At 56.7% G+C, this 22,072-nt stretch overlaps 1 protein-coding gene across 4 annotated transcripts in view; it reads left to right on the forward strand.

Annotated features, from left to right (window-relative positions):
* The window catches only part of MFAP2 (microfibril associated protein 2), a 31,014-nt gene extending 10,149 nt beyond the window's left edge, over positions 1–20,865 (forward strand). For 2 of the 4 annotated variants that reach the window (XM_044996367.1, XM_044996365.1), the window contains exons 2-9: positions 2,331–2,432; positions 11,810–11,896; positions 13,484–13,510; positions 13,937–14,023; positions 14,607–14,645; positions 17,711–17,798; positions 18,414–18,487; positions 18,838–20,865. In XM_044996367.1, the coding sequence (XP_044852302.1) occupies positions 2,396–2,432; positions 11,810–11,896; positions 13,484–13,510; positions 13,937–14,023; positions 14,607–14,645; positions 17,711–17,798; positions 18,414–18,487; positions 18,838–18,941 (543 nt within the window). In that variant the 5' untranslated portion in view covers positions 2,331–2,395 and the 3' untranslated portion in view covers positions 18,942–20,865. The remainder of the gene's footprint in view (positions 1–2,330; positions 2,433–11,809; positions 11,897–13,483; positions 13,511–13,936; positions 14,024–14,606; positions 14,646–17,710; positions 17,799–18,413; positions 18,488–18,837) is intronic. The other 2 variants (XM_044996368.1, XM_044996366.1) reach the window with 1 other exon arrangement.
* Positions 20,866–22,072: the final 1,207 nt, after the last annotated feature.

The following is a 22,072-nucleotide window of genomic DNA, read 5'->3' on the forward strand; positions in this document are numbered from 1 at the left end:
AGGAGTTTGGCAGCAGCACTTCTTGGCACACTTTGGATACGGCATTGCACGGTTCCCTCTGCCTGGCAGCCTCTGTTCTTCAGACCCTGTGGAGGGGAAGCCAGGGTATTGCAGGCCAGAGCCGAGCGCATTGTTGGATGGGGAGCTTGGGACAGGATTACTATGGGTGTTGCAAAGCAAGAGTGTGGGGCAGTGGCAGAAATATGCATAGGACCCAGGATGTGGATGGGTGGGATTTTGGGTTTTTTGCAAGTCAAGAACAGTCCCTCCCAACAGTCCTGGGTAGGGTTACCAACCCTCCCGGTTTCACTGGGAGTCTCCCAGAATCCGGCCCCATCTCCCAGAGGCTACCGAAGCCAAACCGGGAGACTTTTAGGTGGTTAAAAGCCCAGTGGGGCTAAGGCAGGATCCCTGCCCCTGGCTCCATGCAGCTCCCAGAAGCAGCCAGCATGTCCCTCTGGCTCCTAGTTGTAGGGGCAGCCATGGGGGCTCCATGTGCTGCCCCCACCCCAAGTGCCGGCTCCTCAGCTCCCATTGGCCGGGAGCTACAGGGGCGGTGCCTGCAGGCAGGGGCAGCACGCACATCCCCGTGGCTGCCCCCCCACTAGGAGCCGGAGGGACATGCTGGCCACTTCCTGGGAGGCACCTGAGGTAAACGTCACCCAGAGCCCACACCCCTCACCCTCTCCTGCACCGTAGCCTGCAGCCCCCTCCTGCACCCAAACTCCCTCCCAGAGCTTGCACCCTACACCCCAACCCCAAGCTCAGCCCAGAGCCCCCTCCCACACTGCAAACCCCTTGGCCCCAGCCCGGTGAAAGTGAGTGAGGGTGGGGGAGAGCGAGCGACGGAGGGGGTGGGGCAAGGCCTCGGAGAAGGGGCGGGGCCAGGGTGTTGGGGTTTGTATGATTAGACAGTTGGCAACCTTAGTCCTGGGTTTCATGGGCCTGCCCTGCTTTGACCCCCAAAACCCTTGTCCTGATTGAAAGGCAGTTTGCCGAGGGCCCCCAAACTGCGCGGGATACGGCCCTAGTGCGCAGGATCGGCCCGTCCACCCCTCTGTGTCCATCTCCAGAGGGGCAGAAAGGCCAGACCTGAGTGGCGTCCAGCTGTAGCCATTCGAAATGTTGGGAGGGATGAGAAAAGGTGCAGAGGTAGAAACGTGCGTTCGTGTGGGGGGAGGATTCCAGACTGCTAGCAGATGGGGCGACACAAATCAGAATGAAAGTGCATTGGCTGGTCAGTGATAGGGGCTGTCTGCAGTGTGGTCTCAGAGCAACGAAATGCACCATATTCACCTTCATGCCTTCTAAAAAAGAAATGGTGAAATATCGTCAGTTAGCTCTTACGGCGCCCCTGTCATCTGGTCTCTAATGCTTTACAAAGGAAGGTTGGTAACATTAGCCTCACTTTACTGACAGGGAAACTGAGGCATGGAGGTTGTCCAAGGTCATGCAACACATCAGCATCAGAGCTGGAAACAGAACCCGTCTCTTTTGGCTCCCAGCCCGGCACCCTAGACATCTAGCACCAGGCACTGGGGACGCTCCTGGTAGAACTGTAGTCGGTGCAATTCTATGGGTGCTAGATCTCTCTTGTTGGAGCTCGGCGAAGTGCTTTCCGATGAGGCTTTCTGCCATGTGTGCGGAGGACGTACTCTGCTTCCATCAGAATGCTGCATGTTCCAGCGATCCACCAGCATCAGTGGCCTTGGGTGGGGGCTTGGGCCCATTTAGGACAGCCCAGAAGACACCTTTAAAAATAAGCTGGTCTTGGCAGGGACGCACACAGAGGGGCTACTGATGGATTCCTGGTTGGGAGGAAGGGATGGTCTTGTGGTTAAGGGGTGAGGGGAGTCAGGACACATGGGTTCTAGTCTCTACTCTGCCACTGACGTACTGTGGGGCCTTAGTTAAGTCACTTAAATTCTCAAAGCCTCAGTGTCTCTGTGATGGGAGGATGATTCCCAAAGGGGAGAAGTTCAGGCCTCAATGTTTTGTCAAGTGGCCTTGAGACCCATGGCTGGAAGATGGCACAGAAATGGCAGGTGTTCAAAAGTGCTAATTCTCGGGGTTTCTTTGCAGGAGAGCTTAGAGCTAGGTGTGCAGGAGCTGTTAATGGATCCGACCTGGCCAGCCAGCGGCTCACAGTAATTCCATCCCCATTGGCCTGGGAGACGAGTGGTGAAGCATCAGCAAGGGGAGGGTGTAGACTGCCCCTCTGGCATCTCGGCAAGATCCCCAGAAGGCACCTAGGGATTGTCCCTGTAGTGACGCAGTTGGGACGACGTCCAAAGCCTCCTGCTAATCCCTTCTCCCGTCTTCTTTTCCAGACTTCCCAAAGCTCATCCAACTACCTCCTGCGCTGCTTCGCTCCTCCCTGCTGCCCCCCGTGACCATGAGAACCCTCTGTCTCATCCTGCTGTGTCTGCCAGGTGAGTGCAGGCATCCCAGCCCTGAGCCCGCCGGCATGAGCAGGCCAGCATGGCATGCGCGTACCTGGGGGAAAGTGACCTGGTAGGGTCACTGTTAGAGATCCACCCACCTGGTCAGTGATGGACCAAACCTGGGGGGCACAGAACCTCCTCCACAGAGCCTCTGATCTAAGCAGAGGAATGGCATCGTTCAGGTGTGCGATGCACTGACCGACCAGCTCTCCAAGTGCAGCAGAGTTTTCATCTCCTGAAGCTCGGCCTCAGATGCCTCTCCCGGGATTGGCAGTCACTGCTTGGCCTCCCGGAAGAAGGGCGTGGAGGGGGAGGAGTATTCCGAAGCGATTCGAAGGGGAGAGGGAGTTTGAACCCTTTCGGGCAATGTGGCAGAAGGCAGAAAGCCAAGAGCAGGGGGAGGGTCCAGAGGAAGGGGCTAGACAGTATCCATCCACTGGGCTTCAGGAGTGAATAAAGGGAAAAAAAGGAACTGAGGACAGGACAGTCTAGTGGCTACAATGGTGGATTGGCCTTAACAGGCCTCGGTTCAATTCCCTGCTCTGTCACAGATTCCCTGTTCGTCCCTTAGACTCTCTGGGCCTCAGTTTCCCCACCTGTGAAATGTGACGAGAGCCCTTCCCTACTCTCCGGCAGTGCCGGGGGGGCTGGCCGGTGCTTTGAGATCTGGGGACACTAGGTCCTATGTAACAGTAGATTATTGCATCGTTAATGACATTTTATTCCCCCTGTTGGCGTGGGGGGAAAAGGGGGGGTGCCAGGGAGACGGTGTCACTGTTGATTGGTGGTTTAGGTGGGCAGTTAACGAGGCTGTAGGATGTCTGTCCCCAGAGCCGGGCAGGAGGACGGCGGCAGCTCTGGGAGGTTTGAATGCATGACTCCGCCTGGGCGGCCAAGAGGCTGCTGGTCCTAGCTAGGGTTTCCAACTTCCTATTTGCTGGAAACCGAACACCTTGGCCCCGCCCCTTCTCCAAGGCCCCGCCCCTGCTCACTCCTTCCCCCCTCCCTCCGTCATTTGCTCTCCCCCAATCTCGCTCACTCATTCATTTTCACCAGGCTGGGGCCAGGGGTGATGGAGGGAGCTCCGAGCTGGGGCCGAGGGGTTGGGGTGCCAGAGGGGGCACGGGGTGTGGGCTCTGGGAGGGGATTTGGGGTGCCAGAGGGGGCACAGGGTGTGGGCTCTGGGAGAGGGGTTTGGGGTGCAGGCTCAGCGGCACTTACCTCAGGTGGCTCCCGGAAGCGGTGACATGTCCCTCCACCTTCTAAGTGGCAGGGGGCTCTGCACCCCTGCCCACAGGTGCCGCCTCCGCAGCTCCCATTGGTCATGGTTCCCGGCCAATGGGAACTGCAGAGCCAGTGCTTGCGCAGAGCCCCCATGGCCCCCATGCAGCTAGGAGCCAGAGGGACATGCCGGCAGCTTCTCGGGAGCCAGGCAGGGAGCTTGCCTGCCCCGCTGCAGGCGGCCAACTGGACTTTTAATGGCCCCATCAGTGGTGCCGACCGGAGCCGCCAGAGTCCCTTTTCGACCAGGTATTCCGGTCGAACACCAGACGCCTGGCAGCCTAGTCCTAGCCCCTCCAGGCTTGGCGGGATGAAGACAGGGGTACAAAAGGGGAATCCTGCGTTCTGCACGAGCAGCCGTTCAATGGGGGAGGGGCGGGAAGGAAGAGGGTGTTTAGGATCCAGAAGAATTAGTTAGACGCTCCCAGTGCTGGCAAAGGCCCCGATGCAAATGAGCAGAGTCACCAGGGAGCCTGGAGAACTTCACGCAAAACTGCCCTGCGCAGAGGGTAACAAAACGTGGCCAGGCGGGGCCGAGAGAGACCAGAGCTGGCCCACAGCAGGTGGCATAAGAACCAAGCAGCTGAGTCCAACTCCAGGTGCTTCCCTGAGAGTTTCACCTGGCTGCCCACTGCCAGGCCGTGCCCGGCTGGTGCCCCTGAGGCCAGGGCCGACTGGCCCAGGCAGAGGCTGCGCCGGTGGGGCGAAGGAGGCAGCCCGGCTGCCTGACGGCCACTATCTGGTGCGGGGGGAGGGAGGAAGAAGGTGCTGCTTGGAGGGGGCCCGTCCTGCCCCACATCGCAGGGAGGGGGGTGCGTGGCTGGGCAGACAATCTAGGAGGAGATGGAGCAGGGAGAGAACTTTGGTGAGGAAACCCAGCGTGAGGCATCACCACCACCGCTGAGGTGGGTCGGGGGCTAACTGCACTGAGGTGCCTCTCCGCTGAACAAGGGCACGATCGGACTGTGCAGGGTGTTTCCCTCTGTCTCTCTTCAGCCTGCCCGGTTTGGGATCCTCCTCGCAAACAGCTTTGCATGCTGGAACCGGGGGTAGCACCATGGCTGGTGTTCCTCTGAGGGACCCTGGCGGGCTGTGTTCTCCAGAGGGGGGAGGGTTAAGTGTCACCTTGAAGGGGAGGAATTTGCAGACACAGCAGGTGTCCCCAAGCCACTGAAGAGCGGGGAGGTGGGTGGTGTTTATATGACAGGAGCACCCTGAAATCAGGGCCCTCTTGTGCTAGGAGCTGCACATACACTCAGGAAGGCAGTGCACGCCTCCAGAGCTTGCAATCCAACTAGCTCAGCAAAAAGGAAGTTTTGCTACTCCCATTCTACAGATGGGGGAACTGAGGCATGGAAAGCTCAGGGTTTGCTCAGTGTCACACAGAAGACCTACGGCAAAGCTTGGAAATGACCCCCAGTCTCCTGCATCCCTGTCCAGTGCCGTAAACACAGGGCCGTCCTTCCTCTCGGGGTACATCTCCGCTGCAGAGAAAAACCCATGGCAGCAAGTCTCAGAGCCTAGCACCAAACTAGCTGTGGAGACGTTCTCATTCGGGCTGGAGCCCCGGCGCTGAGACCCTCCCCAAGGCCGGGTTTCAGAGCCCAGGCTCCAGCCCGAGCCTGAATGTCTACACTGCTATGTTTAGCCCCGCACCCTCGGAGCCCCCTGTCCCTGGATCCATTGAGCCAGGCTCTGAGACGCGGTGCTCTGGGTTTTTCTTTACAATGTAGATGTACCCTCAGGCATGTGCCTTTTGCTAGCTTGTTCCCTGACTTCTCTGGGCTCCTGTCTACACTCTGAAAGGTCTCAGGCCCTGCGATGACTCTGAAGAATGGGCCTTGAAAACACATTTCGGGACCCGTGGTTTTGCTGGCCTGTTTGGATGCAAGGAAAACTTTGAGGCTAACGTCCACACTAGACCCAGTGCAAATCCACGGACTTCAGTGCAGCAACAGCTGCTTCCACCCGGGCTGAATTCACCTCCACTTCTTAGTGATTTTCCACAATCTCTTGCCCATTCATTTAATTTTTGTTGTTGTTTATAAAACTGTGTGTTCCTGGAAATGTTTTCATGGACTGATCCTGGAACGCCGTCCCGGGCTGAGAGGAGTTGTAGTCAGACCCTGGCTACATTAGCCATGGGTGACGAGTGCTTTCATTCACAAGCCCCCTGCCCATCTCCCCAGCTGGGGTTGAAACCAGTTTGCTCCTGTCTACACTAATGACCAACTCATTCTCAACCCAGTTAAGGACCAGAGTCTGGGAGAAATGGGGGGGGATCTTGTGGCGCACATCTGTTGTCAACTGAGAGTCATTCCCAAATACGGCCTATAGTTAACCTCCATTACTCCTCCTCACCTTGTCCCAGGAGCAATCCCTGCCCAGCAGAGCTCTAGTTGTGATAGCCTGCGGGTTACTGCAGGGGAAAGATGGAAAACTGGCCTCTCGGGTGCAGCTGGGTGAGAATGAGTTTCTGGGTACAGCTGAGTCTGGACCCTTCTCCGTGTAGGGTTTGGACAGATTCCCTTTGTGAGTGTTAGGTAAATCCTAGGCTGTGAGCAGGGGGGTGCCCTAGTCATTCATGGAGTCCGACCCCTTGCAAAGACCCATCCTCAGAAGGGTCTGATGGCTCATCTCTTGATGAGTGTGTCTGTCACGCAAGGGAACACTGGTACCAAACCAATGCCAGCCCCACTCTGTGCTAGAAGCAGCATCTACAACGTAGGACGTAGCTTCAGTATCCCCAATCCCAAGTGTTAAAAAAAAAAAAAAACATTGGTCCAACCCCCAAAATCATGAGATTTGCTTTAAAATTATGAGATTTAAGAAAATACATGTTGGGAAAGGAAGGGAAGAAAACACCCCCTTCTGGTTTGTGAGCCTTTTGGATGCACCTGGTTGGTATTTGCAAGCTTTTCTCCATACCCATGAATGCTAGAAACTTTTTTTTTAAATGAAAGTTGAGATGCTCATACATTCACATGACTCCAGGAGCTTGGGACTTTTAAATCCAGTATCACAAGAGTTGGCAACACTGCAGTTGTTCTCATGCTTCTCTAGACCTGAATCTGCCATTGTCAAGAGATAACAGCTGTGGAGCATAAAATGTGTGAAACCTGCCGAAACGTCTCAGCAGTTAAATCCGATGCATAAGTGTTGTCCAGGCAACAAAGGCACAATCTCTGCTGTTAGGAAGAATCTGTCATGTACAGACAGTATGTGTCTAGACTAGGATAGAGAGGGGGAAAGGGGGTTTAAACAGATTAGCTAAAACCTTTTAGCGAACATGGTTTTAAACCCTAGAGTAGTCAGGGCTCCCCTGCTGGGGAATCGCTTCCAATTTACAAGGACAGATAGGCAGTGGAAGAGGTTACCTAGGGAGGCCATGGAATCCCTGTCGCTGGAGGTTTCTAAGAACAGGTTGGACAAACGCCTGCCAGGGATGGTCTGGGTTTACTTGGTCCTTGGTGACCTCGTCCAGCCGTACGTTTCTATGGTTCGATGAACCAGCTGACGCATCTTGTCCTGCCTACACCACGGTTTTAAAATGTGTTAATAGTGACCCTGGTGCACATCTGTCGCTTTCCATCAGTAGCTCTCAAAGTGTTTTACAAAGGAGGCCAGGAGTGTTACCCTCACTTTACAGATGGGGAAACTGAGGCACAGAGTGGGGGCCATGCCAGATCCAAGCTCTCCCAGCAGTGGTAGAGTCAGGGATAGACTGCAGCTCCCCTGAGTCTCCCTGTATGCTTGTGGATTGCTCTCAGCGCACAGAGTTGCTGTTCAAACCTTCTGCAAAGTCAAAGGGCGCCAGAAACATTTCTCTGAATTTCTTCAAATAGTCTGATTGCTTCATTATGTTTTGGGCTTGGAGAGACCCCCATTCCCTGGCAGCATTTGCAGCCTCGTGCTATTACATGAGCTCCAGCAAGTGAAACCAGCCAGTTTATCTGATCCTTGAGTGAACCTGAAAGAAGCAGTCGCATTAACGGTGAGAAATAGGCAGTAAATGTTCGGCGTAACCTCACGTAGAGTTTGTGAAAGAACGTGCTTTTTAACTCGGTGTCACTTTAAGGCTGTGAGCACATGGGAGCTGGAGAGGAAACCGATTTACCATCCCATGAACGCTTTTGAGATTTTAAAAAATGTTCCCATTCCACATTGGGACGAAACCGAGTGCTTTCAAAGTTCCCCATCACCCACACACTGGGATGAGGGAGTCATATCCCAGGTGAGTGCCCTACCATGCCATCGGCTAAGCTGGCTCTTTCTCTCTCTGGTTTAGACCAGAAATTCCAGCCCGGACCTGTGAAATCTCCATGAACGTTTCGTCAGACCCGTACATTCCCTAGGAAGCTTTTGACAACATTGTTTTGACCAGCTCTCGTGTGTGTTCTATCAGGGAAATCTTGTTGGGGCATCCCCCCCCCCCCCCCCCAGCAGGAGCACTAGTGTAGACGGCACTCGAGCATTTTCACCATCATGTCAGCTGAACCTGGCAGGTCTATAAAATACCTGTGGTCCCGGAGGCCTGTCTACACTTGGGCTCTCGCTGCCACAGGCAGAGCTAGGCCTCAGATGATCAGTGGCAGCTGTGGCAAGCAGCGTAGTGTTTGGGTTCACAAGGATGGCAACCAGGTGGGCACCTGGGAAGGCTGAATGCCTGGACGGCGGGTCTCATAGGCCAGGGGAGGCCCTGCCCTGACACCCCCCTCTTCCCCCTGAAGCCGGCAGGGCCTCAGCTCGGGCTGGTAGCCTGGAGCTGGGGCTCGGCTAGCCGGTTGCTTTGGGGGTCAGGCTGACGCTCAGGGGCTGGAAGGCGGCCTGGGGGTTGAGCAGGTTTGGTGGGGGCTCCTCCAGCCGCGGTGGGAGGGCGTGGGTGAGGGGGCAGGACCTCAGGCAGAAGGGGCAGGCCTGGGGGACTAGCCCCCCCCATAGGGGGTGTTCATGCGCTGCCCATGGCTGGGTGTGTGCTCTCCACTGGACGTTCAGCCCGTGTCTGAAGTGTGTGTGACAGGGAGGAGATTCCCTGTGGGAATTTCCAGGCTTCATGAGGGGCGGGTGGGGCCTGAAGATGGACGCGGGGAAACAGTGGGTGCTGAGCAGTGATTCGGCTCTTACAGCTTATTACGAGGTCTGGGGTTTTTACCTGGCCTGGAGTCATGTTCGGCTGTTGCTCTTTCGGGACCTAAGCCAGCTCTTCTCCTTCCTCTGCCGTCTGCTGCTTTGTGGATACCGACCTTGCAGCGGGGTCGAGGAGCTCTTGTTCACTCAGTGACTTCCAGCTGGAGGGAGACATGTCTCAATTTCCTGCTTCATTTGCAAAGCCCTCGACTTCCAGTGCATCTGCTTTCCTCTCTGCATTGGAGTGCAATGGCTGAAGAGACTAGCGTGCATGCGTCCCATAAGCACACTAGGTTCGGGGGTATGTTCCCATCTGGACGTGGGTACCCCATCGGGGGGCTTGGGTGCGACACGGGCTCTGCACATCCAGGGGAGAGGACCTTAAATGTCCACTTTGCTGCGCATCCGGCAGTGTTGGTAGCTCAGCCCAGATTGGACCCCACTGTGCTTTGAACGTGGATCCCGCTGCACGTAGATCCATTGGGCTGTCAGTCCGGTCACAGAATGAGGTGACTGTCTGTGCACCTCGGCGGGGGACGCCCGTTTCCAATACGCTCCCTGAACTTGTGCTCGACAAGCCAGATTTACCAAGCTGCCAGCCAGCGCCAGGCACCAGCCCTTGCTGTGGGTGTAGGAAAGGCGAGGGACCAGGCTCAGGAGCAGCTCCCTCGCTTTGCAGGCCTGCCCCACGCTTGAGATCATTCGTGTGCTGATTTCGGGACCTAGCACTTTTTGTGCTCTCTGAGGTCCCTGCGGGAGTGCGTGGCCATCGTTTGCGCTGTCTCTCTGTAGCTCGCACCCTAGTTAGGGTTGCCAGCCCTGCAGGATTGGCGTCTCCAGGAATTAAAGATTAATCTTTAATTAAAGATTATGTCATGGGATGAAATCTCCAGGAACACGCCCGAAACTGGCAACCCTAATCCTAGTGCTTGCGTACGCGGCTGGACGCACCATCCGAGAGGTGGTGGCTCACAGCTGGTTCTAAACGCTCACGCTCTTGGCTAATCTGAGGCCTCGTAAAGTTCCCACTTGCAGTGAGGAGGAGGATGTTTGAGGCAGGACAATGCCTCCACCCAGTGCCAAGCACATTCTCCCAGGACCCCCACGAGTCCCTGTCCAGGGGGGGTGATTCCTGTCCGGGGGGGGCACTCCACAGTCCGTGCACCTGATCCGCTCTAAATCGCGGAGACGGAGACGGAGAGTCCTGGCCCGTGTAGCTCAGTCAATGCGCTGTGCAGCCTTCGGGGTCGCCGCTATGGGAGTTCGGCTCACGCTAGTCGAGGCTGCTTCAGTAGAGCCATCGTGGGGCAGGTAAATGTATCCGCCTCGCCGCCTCGCTCAGGCTGCTGCTCCTTTGTGTACGGTACGGGCAGTGGCACCATGCTCAGAAGGGGCCCCGTCCTGCTCTGCCTGCACTGCGCCCCAAGACCCCGCCAGCCCCTGGCTCCCCCCCGGCCCCCCACCATTTGCTCCTCTCGCCGAGGGCTCCTCTCCACCTCCTGGCCTCACCCTCCAGCTCCTCTCAGCCCCTGGCCGGCCCCCAGTGCACCTCCAGCTCCGGGCTTCCCACCGCCTGGGGGGCCCCACCTGTCTCCCTGGAGCTGAGCCGCCTGGGAGTGGTGCAGAAGCCTGGCCAGCCTCAGTCTGGGGGGGCGGATAGTGTGGGGGGATTGGTTGGGCCCCTCCAAGCAAGTGGGTCCTGAGGGAGCCCGGCCGGGGCAGGGGCAGGTCCTGGCCTGGCTGATCGCGCCCCTCTGGGGAGCCGGAGCGATTCCCGGCCCTGGGACCGGCCCTGGCCGCGCTGCCGGCTCAGCCCAGCAGACAGTCGCCTCCCAGCAGGGCCGGTGAGTGCGGGTGTCTCTGGAGGGCCTAGGCGGGGGTGCTGGGCTGTGAGGGGGCAGAGATCTGTGTGTGTTGGGGCAGTGGGGGGGTGCTGGGCAGTTGTGGTCGTGCTGTGGGCAGCGAGGGGCAGGGGTGGTGGTGTGGCAGGAGCTGGGGGGGCGCTGGGCATAGTGGGTCTAGGGGGGCTCTGGCCATAGGGAATCGGGGCGGGGGAGGATGTATGGGGCAGCCTGGGGCAGGCTGGCAGATGCTGACCATTGTGCAACTGGCAACTGCGGGTTTGTAACTAGTGCCCTCAGGCTGGGCTGGGCGGAGCAGGGCTGCCCCTGCCATGTCATGCCCTGGCCGGTCCCTTGCTCTGGGCACCAACCCCCTCACACCCCCGCCCTGCTCCGTGCTCCACTGCCCCCAGGGGGGCCCACACAAGGTTAATCCGGCCCTGTCGGGTGCTGTTTGGGTCAACCCAGAGTCCTCGCCCGAGAATTCCTGCTCTGCAGCCGGCCCTGGCCACACCCTGACAAGGGGCAATCACAGCGACTGGGCCGACCTTCCCGGCTGCCAGGAACAGCGGCCAGCCATGCGGCGTGGAGACAAACGCTGGCGATCCCGGGGCTGGGCATCACGTCAGCTCTTCATGCGGCCGAGCCCTGACAATGAAACTCTCAGGAGGTAGCGAAGGGCCCATTGTCAAAGCAGTGCAGGGAGGCCACTGCCTGCCGGCTTCCAGGCACTGAGCCCGTCACCCCCTCAAAGGGGGCATTGCTGTTGGTCCAGCATTCCCCCCGGGGGGCTGGTGAACCACACGTGCCTCCCTAAGGTGTCGGGTTCAGACCACGACCACCCTCGTGTGAACATGCACGTGGAGTCCAGTTGTTGATTTCCAAGAGCTTTGCTATGCCAGCGGATTGGGGCTCTCCCAGGGCTGCTGAGGGTGTGGTGGGGATCGAACTCACAGACACCTGGATGTTGGCTTGTGGGGGCAGCTTTTTTATGCTGTATCTGCCCATTAGTGACGGGACAAGCAGTGGGAGCAGGGGGGGGCAGTTCTGAAAGGGTCAGATACTTTGATCACTCAATAAACGACAACGATTTCTCCCTCCTGTGTGTGTTCTCAGCAGTGCTCCTGGCCCAGGGACAGTACGATCTCGAAGGACCTCCTTATCTCGACCAGCTGCAGTATTCCCAGTACGACCCTCAGTTAGGTGAGTGGTCCTGGTGGCTTCACATATCTAATCTCTCCCCGCTCCATCCCTCCACACACTCGCCTGCTCTTTCTGTGTCTCGGTGAGACGGCTTCACCGCCTAACAGATCTTGCCACCTGGGAGGGTTTTGTCCTGATGTTCAGTCTGAATGTCCCCTTTTTGAATTTCATTCCGGTTTGTCCCACGCCAACCCTTTCCTCTCCCTCCCTCATATTTACAGCTTTCAGGTCCTTAGAGAGAGCTCCTCCCAACCCTGGTCCAATGCCCCTCCACAGGTGTCGCTCCATGAAACTTCCCCCTAAACCAGTCCCTGGTAACGTCTGATGCGCTTCACTGAACTCTTCTGATTTATAGGATTGTAGGAGTGGAAGGGACCTCCCTGGGTCATCTCAGTGCAGGTGACTGGACTGGGCAGGATTTGTCACCATCTCCCTGGTAACAAAGTGTCCAGAGACAAACAGAAGCACCTCCGATTCTATGTTCCCGGATGCTGTTGCCTTTAAACTGTATTAAATGTTTCTCACTGTCGCATCGCCCAACAAACTCACAACTGATATGCTGCCCACGATCACCCCTGGCTGATAGAGAAGGTTGGACAACTTAGGGTCCTCCCAAGTACAATAATCTGCCTTTTCCCATCTGGCAAAGCTCATTTATTCCATTAACAGATGCTTGGCTAACTCAGGTTTCTACTTCCCCTGTTCAGAGTAGCTCACGAGATTTCAGGGAAATGATTATTGCAATATAGCAACTGAACTCTGCCAGGCTGCTTCCAAGAAGTGTATTCACTGCCCATGAATCTCGATCAGTCTAAGATTTGTTAAAAGTTTATATATGTTGCCTCCCAGTACCGCGACTGTCGCTGAATTAAACACAACGTGCTTTATAGCCCAATGCACTTTACAACCCGCTGGTGTTGGTGGTACATTGAAAGCCCAGGCGAAGGCAGCAGCTGTTATGCCTTCAGTGACTGCTCTCTCTCAGCCAGGGTCTTTCAGACGTTACTGCAAGGGAGTGTCGTCCAGGCCTCTGGGAAAAAAACAATTATTGGGATTTTACATTCCCCCTGGAGAGTCACTGGAAATGAGCAGAAGAGACTAATGGCCAAGATTTTCAAAAGTGACTAGTGATTTTGGAGGGGGGACCCAGCTTGAAACATCTTTCAGAAAGTGCTGGACACCTGACCTCTGAAAACTAGGCCTCAGTATGGTGTCCTGATCATTCCGCTAGTCGCTTTAGAAAATTTTGACCTACTATCGCCTCTCTCAAACCATACTGCCGTGGGTGAAAGTTTATGCCCTGATTTTTTTTCCCCAGAGATGCTGATCACTTCTCTCTCCCGTTGACTTGGGCGATCAGCAACTCAGAGCAGGCTTGTAAACCCTAGGGTGGATTGCCTGTAAAATGCACCCACCTGGGATTAGGAAATCTGTCCGTATCCCAGGCGAGATGCGGCCACCGCTGAGCTGACTGGGCGAGACAGGTTTTGTGCAGAACAAGAGCGGTTGGTTTCCTTCTTCCACACGCTGTGGTGGTCTTTGCTGTTCCTAAAGTGAGACCTTTCTCTGTGCTTTGTTTTGTTTTAGACAATCAAGATTACTATGACTATCAAGGTAAGTGCTTTCTCTGTGGAGCCCTCAGCTGCTCTTCTGAGCTGTTTGCTGCAGCTGGCCGGCGCTGGCTGGAGTGGAACTAACGTGCCGCAGAGGCTGCATGATTGTGCTTTGCTGGGGACATGAATTCTGCCAGTCCCAGCCTGGCTTCCCTGTCGCCTTCATCTTGCAGGGAAGGTCTAGGCCTGCGGGGTTTATGGTGCAGTGTTGCCCCAGTTACTATGTGGCATTGACACGTCACTGCGGGATTAAGGAAGAAACGGAGGAGGATCCAAACTGCAAAATGAGGCTCCCGGGGAAAATGACCAATGAAACAAGGCTCCTGGGGAGGGAGAGTGCTGGGGTCTCTGGCCCCATTTGGCAGGAGGGGTGGGAGCGGGTGGTGCCCAATTAGTCTGAGCTGAACATGCTTGTTCTCCGTTGCAGATGTCACCCAGCGCCCTCCTGAAGAGCAGTTCCAGTATCAGTCCCAGCAACAGAACCAGCAGGAGATCATCCCAGCGCCAACCCGAGGTGCGGTGTGGCCAGGGTGACCAGACGTCCCGATTTTATAGGGACAGTCCCGATTTTTGGGGCTGTGTCTTATATAGGCTCCTATTACCCGCCCACTTCCTGCCTGGTCACCCTAGCTGTGGAGCTGGTGTAGTCCTAGTGTAGCCAGTACGTCCGCTGCCGTCCACTGGCCGAGGAGCTGATTAAATGTGGAACAGAGGATAAACAGTGTCCTCTGTGTGTGTTGCTTTCCTGGGCAGTAGCACCTATCCCAGAGAGGGAGAATGGCCCAGTGGTTAGTGCACTGGCCTGGGACGTGGCAGATCTGTGTACTCTGCCACAGTCTACCTGTGTGACCCTGGGCAAGTCCCTTGGTTTCTCAGGGCCTCAGTTCCCTATCTGCACAATGGGGATAATGGCCCGCCCTGCCTGGCGGGGCGTGGTGAGGATCAGTACATCCGAGCTGGTGAAGCGCTCAGACGCTGGAACAACAAGGGGGCCTGTATGTACCTTAGATAGCCAGGAGCATGAGTTGTACCAGTTTGCAGCCCATTCCCAGCCTGGTGCTGTTTTCTCAACTCCACCTATTGTCTTTCCCCTCCAGATTTTCCCGAGACCGAACCCACAGAACCTGGACCTCTTGGTAAGACCCGCAGCCCATTGTTCTCGGAACCGGAGGGTGACTCCGGGAACTGCAGCTGCCTGAAGCGGGAGGAAGGGCCCGCACGAGGCACGGCTGGAAAGTTTAAAGGAGGTGGAAAAAGCTGCTCACTCAAGCTCAGAGAGGAGCCAGGGCACTGGTTTTCCCCGCTCCACCCCGAGCACGCAGGCAGGACAACCTGGGGTGGAATGTGAAGGAGACACCGCAGCTGGGAAGCGGGGCTGTAGGCTCTCTCCAGCTGGCAGGGGCTGCCTGGTGCATTTCTAGCTCTGATGACGTTTCGCTTACAGGAAACGCTTTAAATTGAGCAGAGGGTTAATGAGGCCACCCTGGTACCTGCTAATCCTTCAGATCACCATTGCTCGATCGCGAGCATATCGTCTGAGGTCTGCCCGCAGCGTAAGAAACCCCATCTCCTCCCACACATCAGCCAATCTGCCTTTGATCGAGAGTCTGAGAGAGAACCTGCCATTAACAAGCAGGGGAGTAGATGGGACAGAGCGTTCTCTCCTTGGACCAGATCCTGCAGCCTTCCCTTCTGGGAGCAGCCCTGCTGAATCCAGCGGCGTGTCTCCCAGAATTGCAGGATCGGGCCCTTCCAGCTGATGCGTTCGGTGACCCTTGTTTTTTTTAACTGATGTCAGAGAGTAGCTTAAATCCCCTGTGCTGCGCACCCCTCCTCCGTGGGGAGAAAATGTTCAGACCCCCGAGAAAGCACAAAGTCTCCCTTGATTTCCTCCCGCGCGGATAGATTTCCAAGCCATGGTGCCCGGTGGAGCCCTGGCGGCTACGAATGAACCTTGTTACATTTAGCAGCATTTCTCTGGCTTTCACTCCAGTGCACCTGTTTGACTTTTGCTTTATTTGTTCCGTAATCCTGCTTTCTCCCTCTCCCCGTCATGCTCAGATTCAGGAGCAGTGGGGCTGGTCTCCTCCACCTTCTCCCTAAACTCTGCCTGCGATGCCGTCTGCCGTCCCTGCCCCAGAGTTAGACACAAACCAGCGGAGTTTGCAAAGCCCCGTGGAGTTTCCTTCTCTTGCAGGTTCTAGCCGGCTGCGAGCTGGTTCCCGCTCTGCCTTGGGGTTAGGAAGCGGATCTGTTTGCGTAAGGGGAACAGTCAGTGGCAGAGCTAATGAGGGTGGGGAACAGCCCCCCCCAGTGGCCTCTAGGTGTATGAGGGGTGCCTTTTAGGGGCCCTGCAGTCACCCAGCAGTGACCACTCCTGTTCCGCCAGGCTGCCCCCAGTTCCTCACTCGGGGCATTGCACACGGTGCCCGGGGTCCCCATGGCGCTGTGACCCCATGCGCCACATTGCAATGCCACTCACTCCAATTTGGCACGGCTACCTGTCCATCATGACACCCGTATGGTGTTTGTAACGCCTGGCATGGGGAGCCCACGCTGCTGGGTGAGTGTGGGGCAGGCTCGCTCTGCGGCCCGCCACCACTGACTCATCACTCGGGTTGCCCCCATCTGGCTCCGCCACTGGGAGCATTGAGCCGTTGGGGGTGGACACGTTACTGAGAGCAGCTGGGGTTAGAAGTCGGCCGTCTCCTGGTGACGTGTTGCGGGGCTGCTGCATGTGCAGCTGGCTAACCAACCAGCGTTGCAGGGTGGGGGTGGAGGGACAGCGCAGGCCAGCACCAGTGATCCTGCCAAGCGTGCAGAGAGCGGGGCGCTCTGCTCCGCTCCAAGCTAAACACAGATCGGCTGCTCGCAGCACAACGCTCCCACGCTGGCACAGCGTCATGAAATCACATTTTTCCTGCTTCCTCTCCCCCTCCTCCTCCCAAAGGGAAAATCGAGATCACCTTCCAGGTTGGACCTACTCCCGGCGCTTGCCAGCAGGCTGAACGAAAGGAGGCGGAGAACTCCCGAGCCCCTGCCTAGGGAGGCCAGCTTTCCAGGAACTGCTGGATGGCCCTGCCACAGGCTGCTGGCAGCACCCGAGGTGTTAGCCGCCTGGCTCCTGCCAAGTGCTGACTACCCCTCCAGCCCCTGCAATTCAAGGCCCTTGCAAGATGTGGCTTTTAGCTTGTTCAGTCTTCACAGCAGGGGCTTTATTTGTGAAGCCCCACCCATGGGAGCAGCCCTGTAGCAGCACCTGCCCTGTCACCATTGAGATACTAGCTGCACACACCACCCCACCCCCCGGGGCACTTTGCCATGCCAGTAACTGGGTTTGCAAGCTAAGCAAGGCTCCGGCGTTCACGCAGTGGAGGGGCAGTCCCCTCTGACAGCTGGGTCAATGCCCCAGCATTCTGCAGGGGACGCTGTTGTGCTTTGGAGGTGTCCTCTAAAGCTGAGGTTCTGGCCACTGTGCTCATTAAAGACCTTGCCACCCGAGGAGAGGCGTTAACTCAGCTGGCCAGCTCCAGTAACTAAATTCTCCTTCCCTGAAGTCCTTCCCCCCACAGTCCAGTTTTCATGGGAGATAAAGTTCTTCACTTTCTGCCCTAAGCTGTGGAGCTATTTAAACAGTTGTGCTGCTCCACCCTAGAAGTGGCTGCATTTCACTGCTCCTTAAAGCAATTCCTGGCCACGTGGGTACAGTCGTTTGGGATCCGACGGGATGAAAAGTGCAATAGAGAGAGGACATTCCTACTCCATCGCCACTCTGCTTGTGGGGCACTTCATTAACTTGGGGAACCAGGAGGTCCGAGTCAGCACTGGCATGGGCCTGGCAGGGCACTCCCACTGCGATGGTGACTGGGCCCACGGAAGATCGCCCCTCCCAGCCCTCCGCTGCCCCAGACTGGTCAGAACTCCAGTTGGGCTCATGCTGCAGAACCAGCAGCCAGTGCAGAAGAAACAGGAGAAGCTGCTCTTCAGGGAGGGGTTAAGGGACCCCCAAGGGCTCTTATATGAAATTGTGGGTCCCTGTTAAACACTCATCCCTACCTCTCAGCTTCCCCCCTGAGCCATGCACTGCCCATTCGGACCAATGCCAGAGCAACAGCAGCTGCACTAGAGTTTGGCTGATGTCCGCGGCCAGTTTACCGTGCCAGTGCTCCGTCCCCAGTGCCTGTGTTCTCTCGTTGGGCAGATTGCCGGGAGGAGCAGTATCCCTGCACTAGGCTCTACTCGGTCCACAAGCCCTGCAAGCAGTGCCTGAACGAGATCTGCTTCTACAGGTAAGCAGCGGGCAGGGCTGCACCCGCACGGACGGCCTGGGTGCAGGGCCAGGCCCGGTTTTTTTCCATAGGCCGGCCCAGTTTTGCATTTAAAACAAAAAGTTCTGTCTGGGCTGCGCTGAGTTCGCAGTGACATGAACCGTGGGCAGTGGCTTGTGACACTTGTCCTCACTAGCCAATGAACCGGAGCTTATCGCTTGAGTGGCCCCATTCACGCGCCCCGTGGCCACATACACAACCCACTGATGGTAACACACGTGTGCGTGGAGGGGCAGACCTTGCGTGAGCCTCCCCTGACAGCCATGCGCTAGTAGGGACATAGCTGACGCCACGCGGTACCCGAGCGCCAGTGGTGCTCCAACGCCTTCGCACGGGGCCCCGAGCCCTGGCCCTGTGATAGAGGGGAGGAGTTCTGCCCCATGTCGCTGCTGCCTCAGCTGCTGGCAGCAGCAACACCCCTGCACACGTGATTAAAAAGAGCCCTTGGCTGTGGTATTTCATTCTCCCCCCCAACAACGTGCCCAATTTGACACAAGCCCGGGCAGGGAACAGAGCCCTTCCCCCATTCCCCACGTCCAGGGGGTCTCAGGCCTTGCGTTCTGGTCTCCCTTTCAGCCTTCGACGGGTGTACGTTATTAACAAGGAAATCTGTGTCCGTACCGTGTGTGCCCACGAAGAGCTGCTCCGAGGTAAGGAAGTGACGCGCTGGGAGCCCCTGGGGCTGAGCTGCATGGCCTGGTCTCTGGAGGACTCTGGGAGGGGCCATTGCAGCGGGAGGCTGGCTGAATGGCAGCTCTCCAAAAACGGGCGGAGGGAGACTTGGCTCACACCCGGTGCGGACCCTACACTTGGGCAGTGGGAGCGAATCACTCCGGAGGAGGGGCCGACCGACGGGGGGAACAGGGATTAAAAACAGATCTTCAGCTGTAGAAACTTTCTGGAGTTCTGGTTTTCAGTTTTGACACAACCCTGAAACTTGGTGCTCCATTCCCCCGAGCTCTGCCCTGTTCCTTCACGGTTCTTCGCCTCCTCTCCACAGCTGACCTGTGCCGCGACAAGTTCTCCAAATGCAGCGTGCTGGCAACCAGTGGCCTCTGCCAGACCATGGCTACCTCCTGCGCCAGAAGCTGCGGCGGCTGCTAAGGCTGGACGGTGGCTGCCACAGCAGACGCACAGGCCACGATTCTGCTGTCTCCAGGCCAGGCCAAGCCGACCCAGAGGAACGGTCTCTCCCCGGAGCTACCTTCCGTCCGCCCCGGTAGAATAACATTGTCATTGTGCTCATGAAATCAATGGTGCTAAGGAAACATGGTGCATGAAACAGCATAGAAGTCCATTTTGTGCACATAATATAGGGATTTTTTATGGGGGGGTTTTATTACTTTTTATTATATTGGAAGAGTCACCGGCAGGGGCTGGCTGAGCCAGTGCAGTCTGATTGGACTCAGCTGGTGCAGGCCAGCCCCGCCGGGCCGCTGGCTCGATTTATACGTAGAGAACAAGAGTAAGGAGTTGTCTGAATTTCTGGTCGCTCCCCCCACTTCCTCCCAGCCCCCCTTTTGGTGCTTTCTTAGACCGTTGCCCTTGTCTCGCCTTCCTCCTCCTCCGACTTCCCAGTGGATTCGGTGGAGGCTGCTTAATTCCTTCGTTTGGACCAGGGTGCAGTTTGAAGCTCGTGCTGGCCCAAGGGTCTATTTTTGGGGGCCCATCTGGCCCCCAAGTTGTGCCAGGCTTGTTCAACGCTGTAGCTTGCCACAATGCTGCAGGAGCTGGGCTCTGCCTGCTGCGCCCCCCCCACCCCTCCCCCCCACACACTCTGCCCCATGTCCCAGTCTCCTTGTGAACGCGCCAAGGGGCTGAATGGCAGCTCGGCGTAGGCCCCAATTCGCCTCTGCTCACGTGTCAGGAGAACACTGCCTGTTACCTGCCCCACTGCGACTGCAGCGAGGGAACCAGCGGCTCGGCTGAAGATGTCTGAGCTGGGTATGGCGTTCTGCACCAGAGGCAGCCCGGGGCGTATTTTAACAGCTGGCACTTTCATCTTTGGGTACTGCTGCAGAGACGGGAGAAGCCTGTTCTCAGTGCAGGGACCTGGGATCCCACTGGGGAGATGACAGGCTAGAGAGGTCAGCTGCCAGCGCAAATAACTTCCGCCCACTGCAGCCAACCTTCAGCCACTCAGGCCCTGGAGCACCAGCTGAGCTGGGACGATGCTGGTGCCTGCTCCCACCTGGTCCAAGCCATTCCTTCCTTGGAAAGAAAATGCCTCTTTTGAGGTAGACGCTGCACAGGTAGGTGGGTAGAGGCCACTTGTACCATCTCCCTCTGTGCTTTGCCAAAGTCAGCCCTTTTCAGCGGCGGAGTTTAACCTTTTCCCTGTGCTCTTGCTCCTTCATCTCTCTGCTTCCTCAGACGGGTGCTAGCTCACCCATACCACTCCGGCCTTGTCCGACCACCTGCAGGGGAGCTTTGCCGTCCGCTGAAAAATCATTGGCCGTCTCTGCATCACCAAGCCAGGCATCTGTCACTCTTGCAGCTCCATACCTGACCCAACTAGGGGTGCCCTTACCTCCTGCCCTTCGAGCCAGGTATTTAGGGTTACCGGGCTCAGCATTTCTGTGCGTAAATAATTTAGGAACCTAAATCCCATTGACAAAGAGATTTAGGCTCCTAAATAGCAATGCTGAGTGCAGCAACCGCTAAATAGCTTGTTAAAAAAAAAACTGGGCCAGTGCTGGAGATGTCACCCTGACTGCATGCGGTGACCTTTCCAGTACCCCTGGCTCCCAGGGCTTCGAGCGACCCCAAAGCGCTGCATTCCCCTCGGCTGGTCTGGTTTGCTTGCATTCGCTGTAGCTTTGTACGGATAATTCCTTCTCTTTTTTTTTTTTGTACAAAACAAATGTTTTAAAAAAAATAAACACCCCGAAAAGGTCACGTCTGGCCCCACTGAGCCTCGCGGCTTGAGCTGGGGGAGGAACGGCCAGGGCTGGGCAGTGGCTTGGGCAGCGTAGCAGCAACGTGGAGCAGTCGTCCCGCCACCTGCTTTGCTATGAAAATACTTTGCACTGCGGCTTCCGCAGAATCCCCCCAGCACAGAGAACGTTGTCCCGACGCCAAATGCCAGAGTCCTGGTCAGGCGAAGGGATTAGCCTAGTGCTTTCTGCTGCAGCAACCCCTTTCCTCTTCCAGCCTTTCAGTTTAACTCCAGTAGAACCTCAGAGATACGAACGCCAGAGTTACGGACGGGCTGGTCAACCGGACCCCACATGAAACTGGAACTAACCAATCAGGCAGCAGCAGGGACCAAAAAAAAAGCAAATCCTGGGCCCGTGCACCTCAAAGGTAGGCGCATCTGGGCTGCCTGTCCCAACCCCTTCCCCCCCCCATGCACAGGGCAGCCACTTCCACCAAGACCCCGGGGCTACCAGCCCAAGGCAGCTGGAGACAGAGCAGGAGCAATGCTGGTGTCCAGGCCACTTTCACACACCCCTTCCCTGGCCGGGAAGGGCTCAGCTGCTAGAGCTGGAGCCTGAACTCTGCTTTGGTTTGAGTTCGGAACACTTCAGAGTCACGGACAACCTCCGTTCGGAGGTTCTACCGTACGCTTCAATCCCTTGGCGGCCAAGCAGGAGCCCACACTCCCTCCTTGCCAGCCTAGAGACCCTCACCCCGGCCTGAGACAGCGCTGGAGGAAGCATTAGCTTCAAGCTCTTCGCCTCTAGCTTCCCCAGCAGCAGCAGGAGGATAGATGTCTACATGGGAACGTGCAAAAAATGGAAGTGGAGCAACAGGCTCGACTAGCTGCCCACGTATGGCTCTATAGGCCCAGCTCGATTGTACTCGGGGCAGCTGCCCCATCCCACCCCTGTGGGTACACTGCTAGTTTTAGCATGCTGGCTTGATCAGAGCTAGTGCCGGTATGTTTCCTGGAGCCAGACATTCAAGCTCTACCTGGTGACATAACCTGAAAGTGACCATCCTTGTCAGTTTCACCGGTAGCCTGAGGGGATCTGTATGACAGCAGTGACAGAGTTACTCCTTAACTCCAACACAAATTAAGTCAGGAGATCCTTCCTGGCTTTATAACTTATGAACATGAATCAATCTGCTGCTGGGTAAGGCCCAGGTTTGGCTCTTGAGTGCCCCACCAGCCCTTTGATACTATTCCAATGGCAGCAACCTACTACAGGAGAAAACGAAATCACACACACTCTGTCGGCACACTTTTTTCTTCCTGTTTAATGTGACTTTGGACTGGGGGCTGGTCCCTG

The sequence above is a fragment of the Mauremys mutica genome, chromosome 21, assembly GCF_020497125.1.
Source record: "Mauremys mutica isolate MM-2020 ecotype Southern chromosome 21, ASM2049712v1, whole genome shotgun sequence".
Classification (NCBI taxonomy): Eukaryota; Metazoa; Chordata; order Testudines; family Geoemydidae; genus Mauremys; species Mauremys mutica.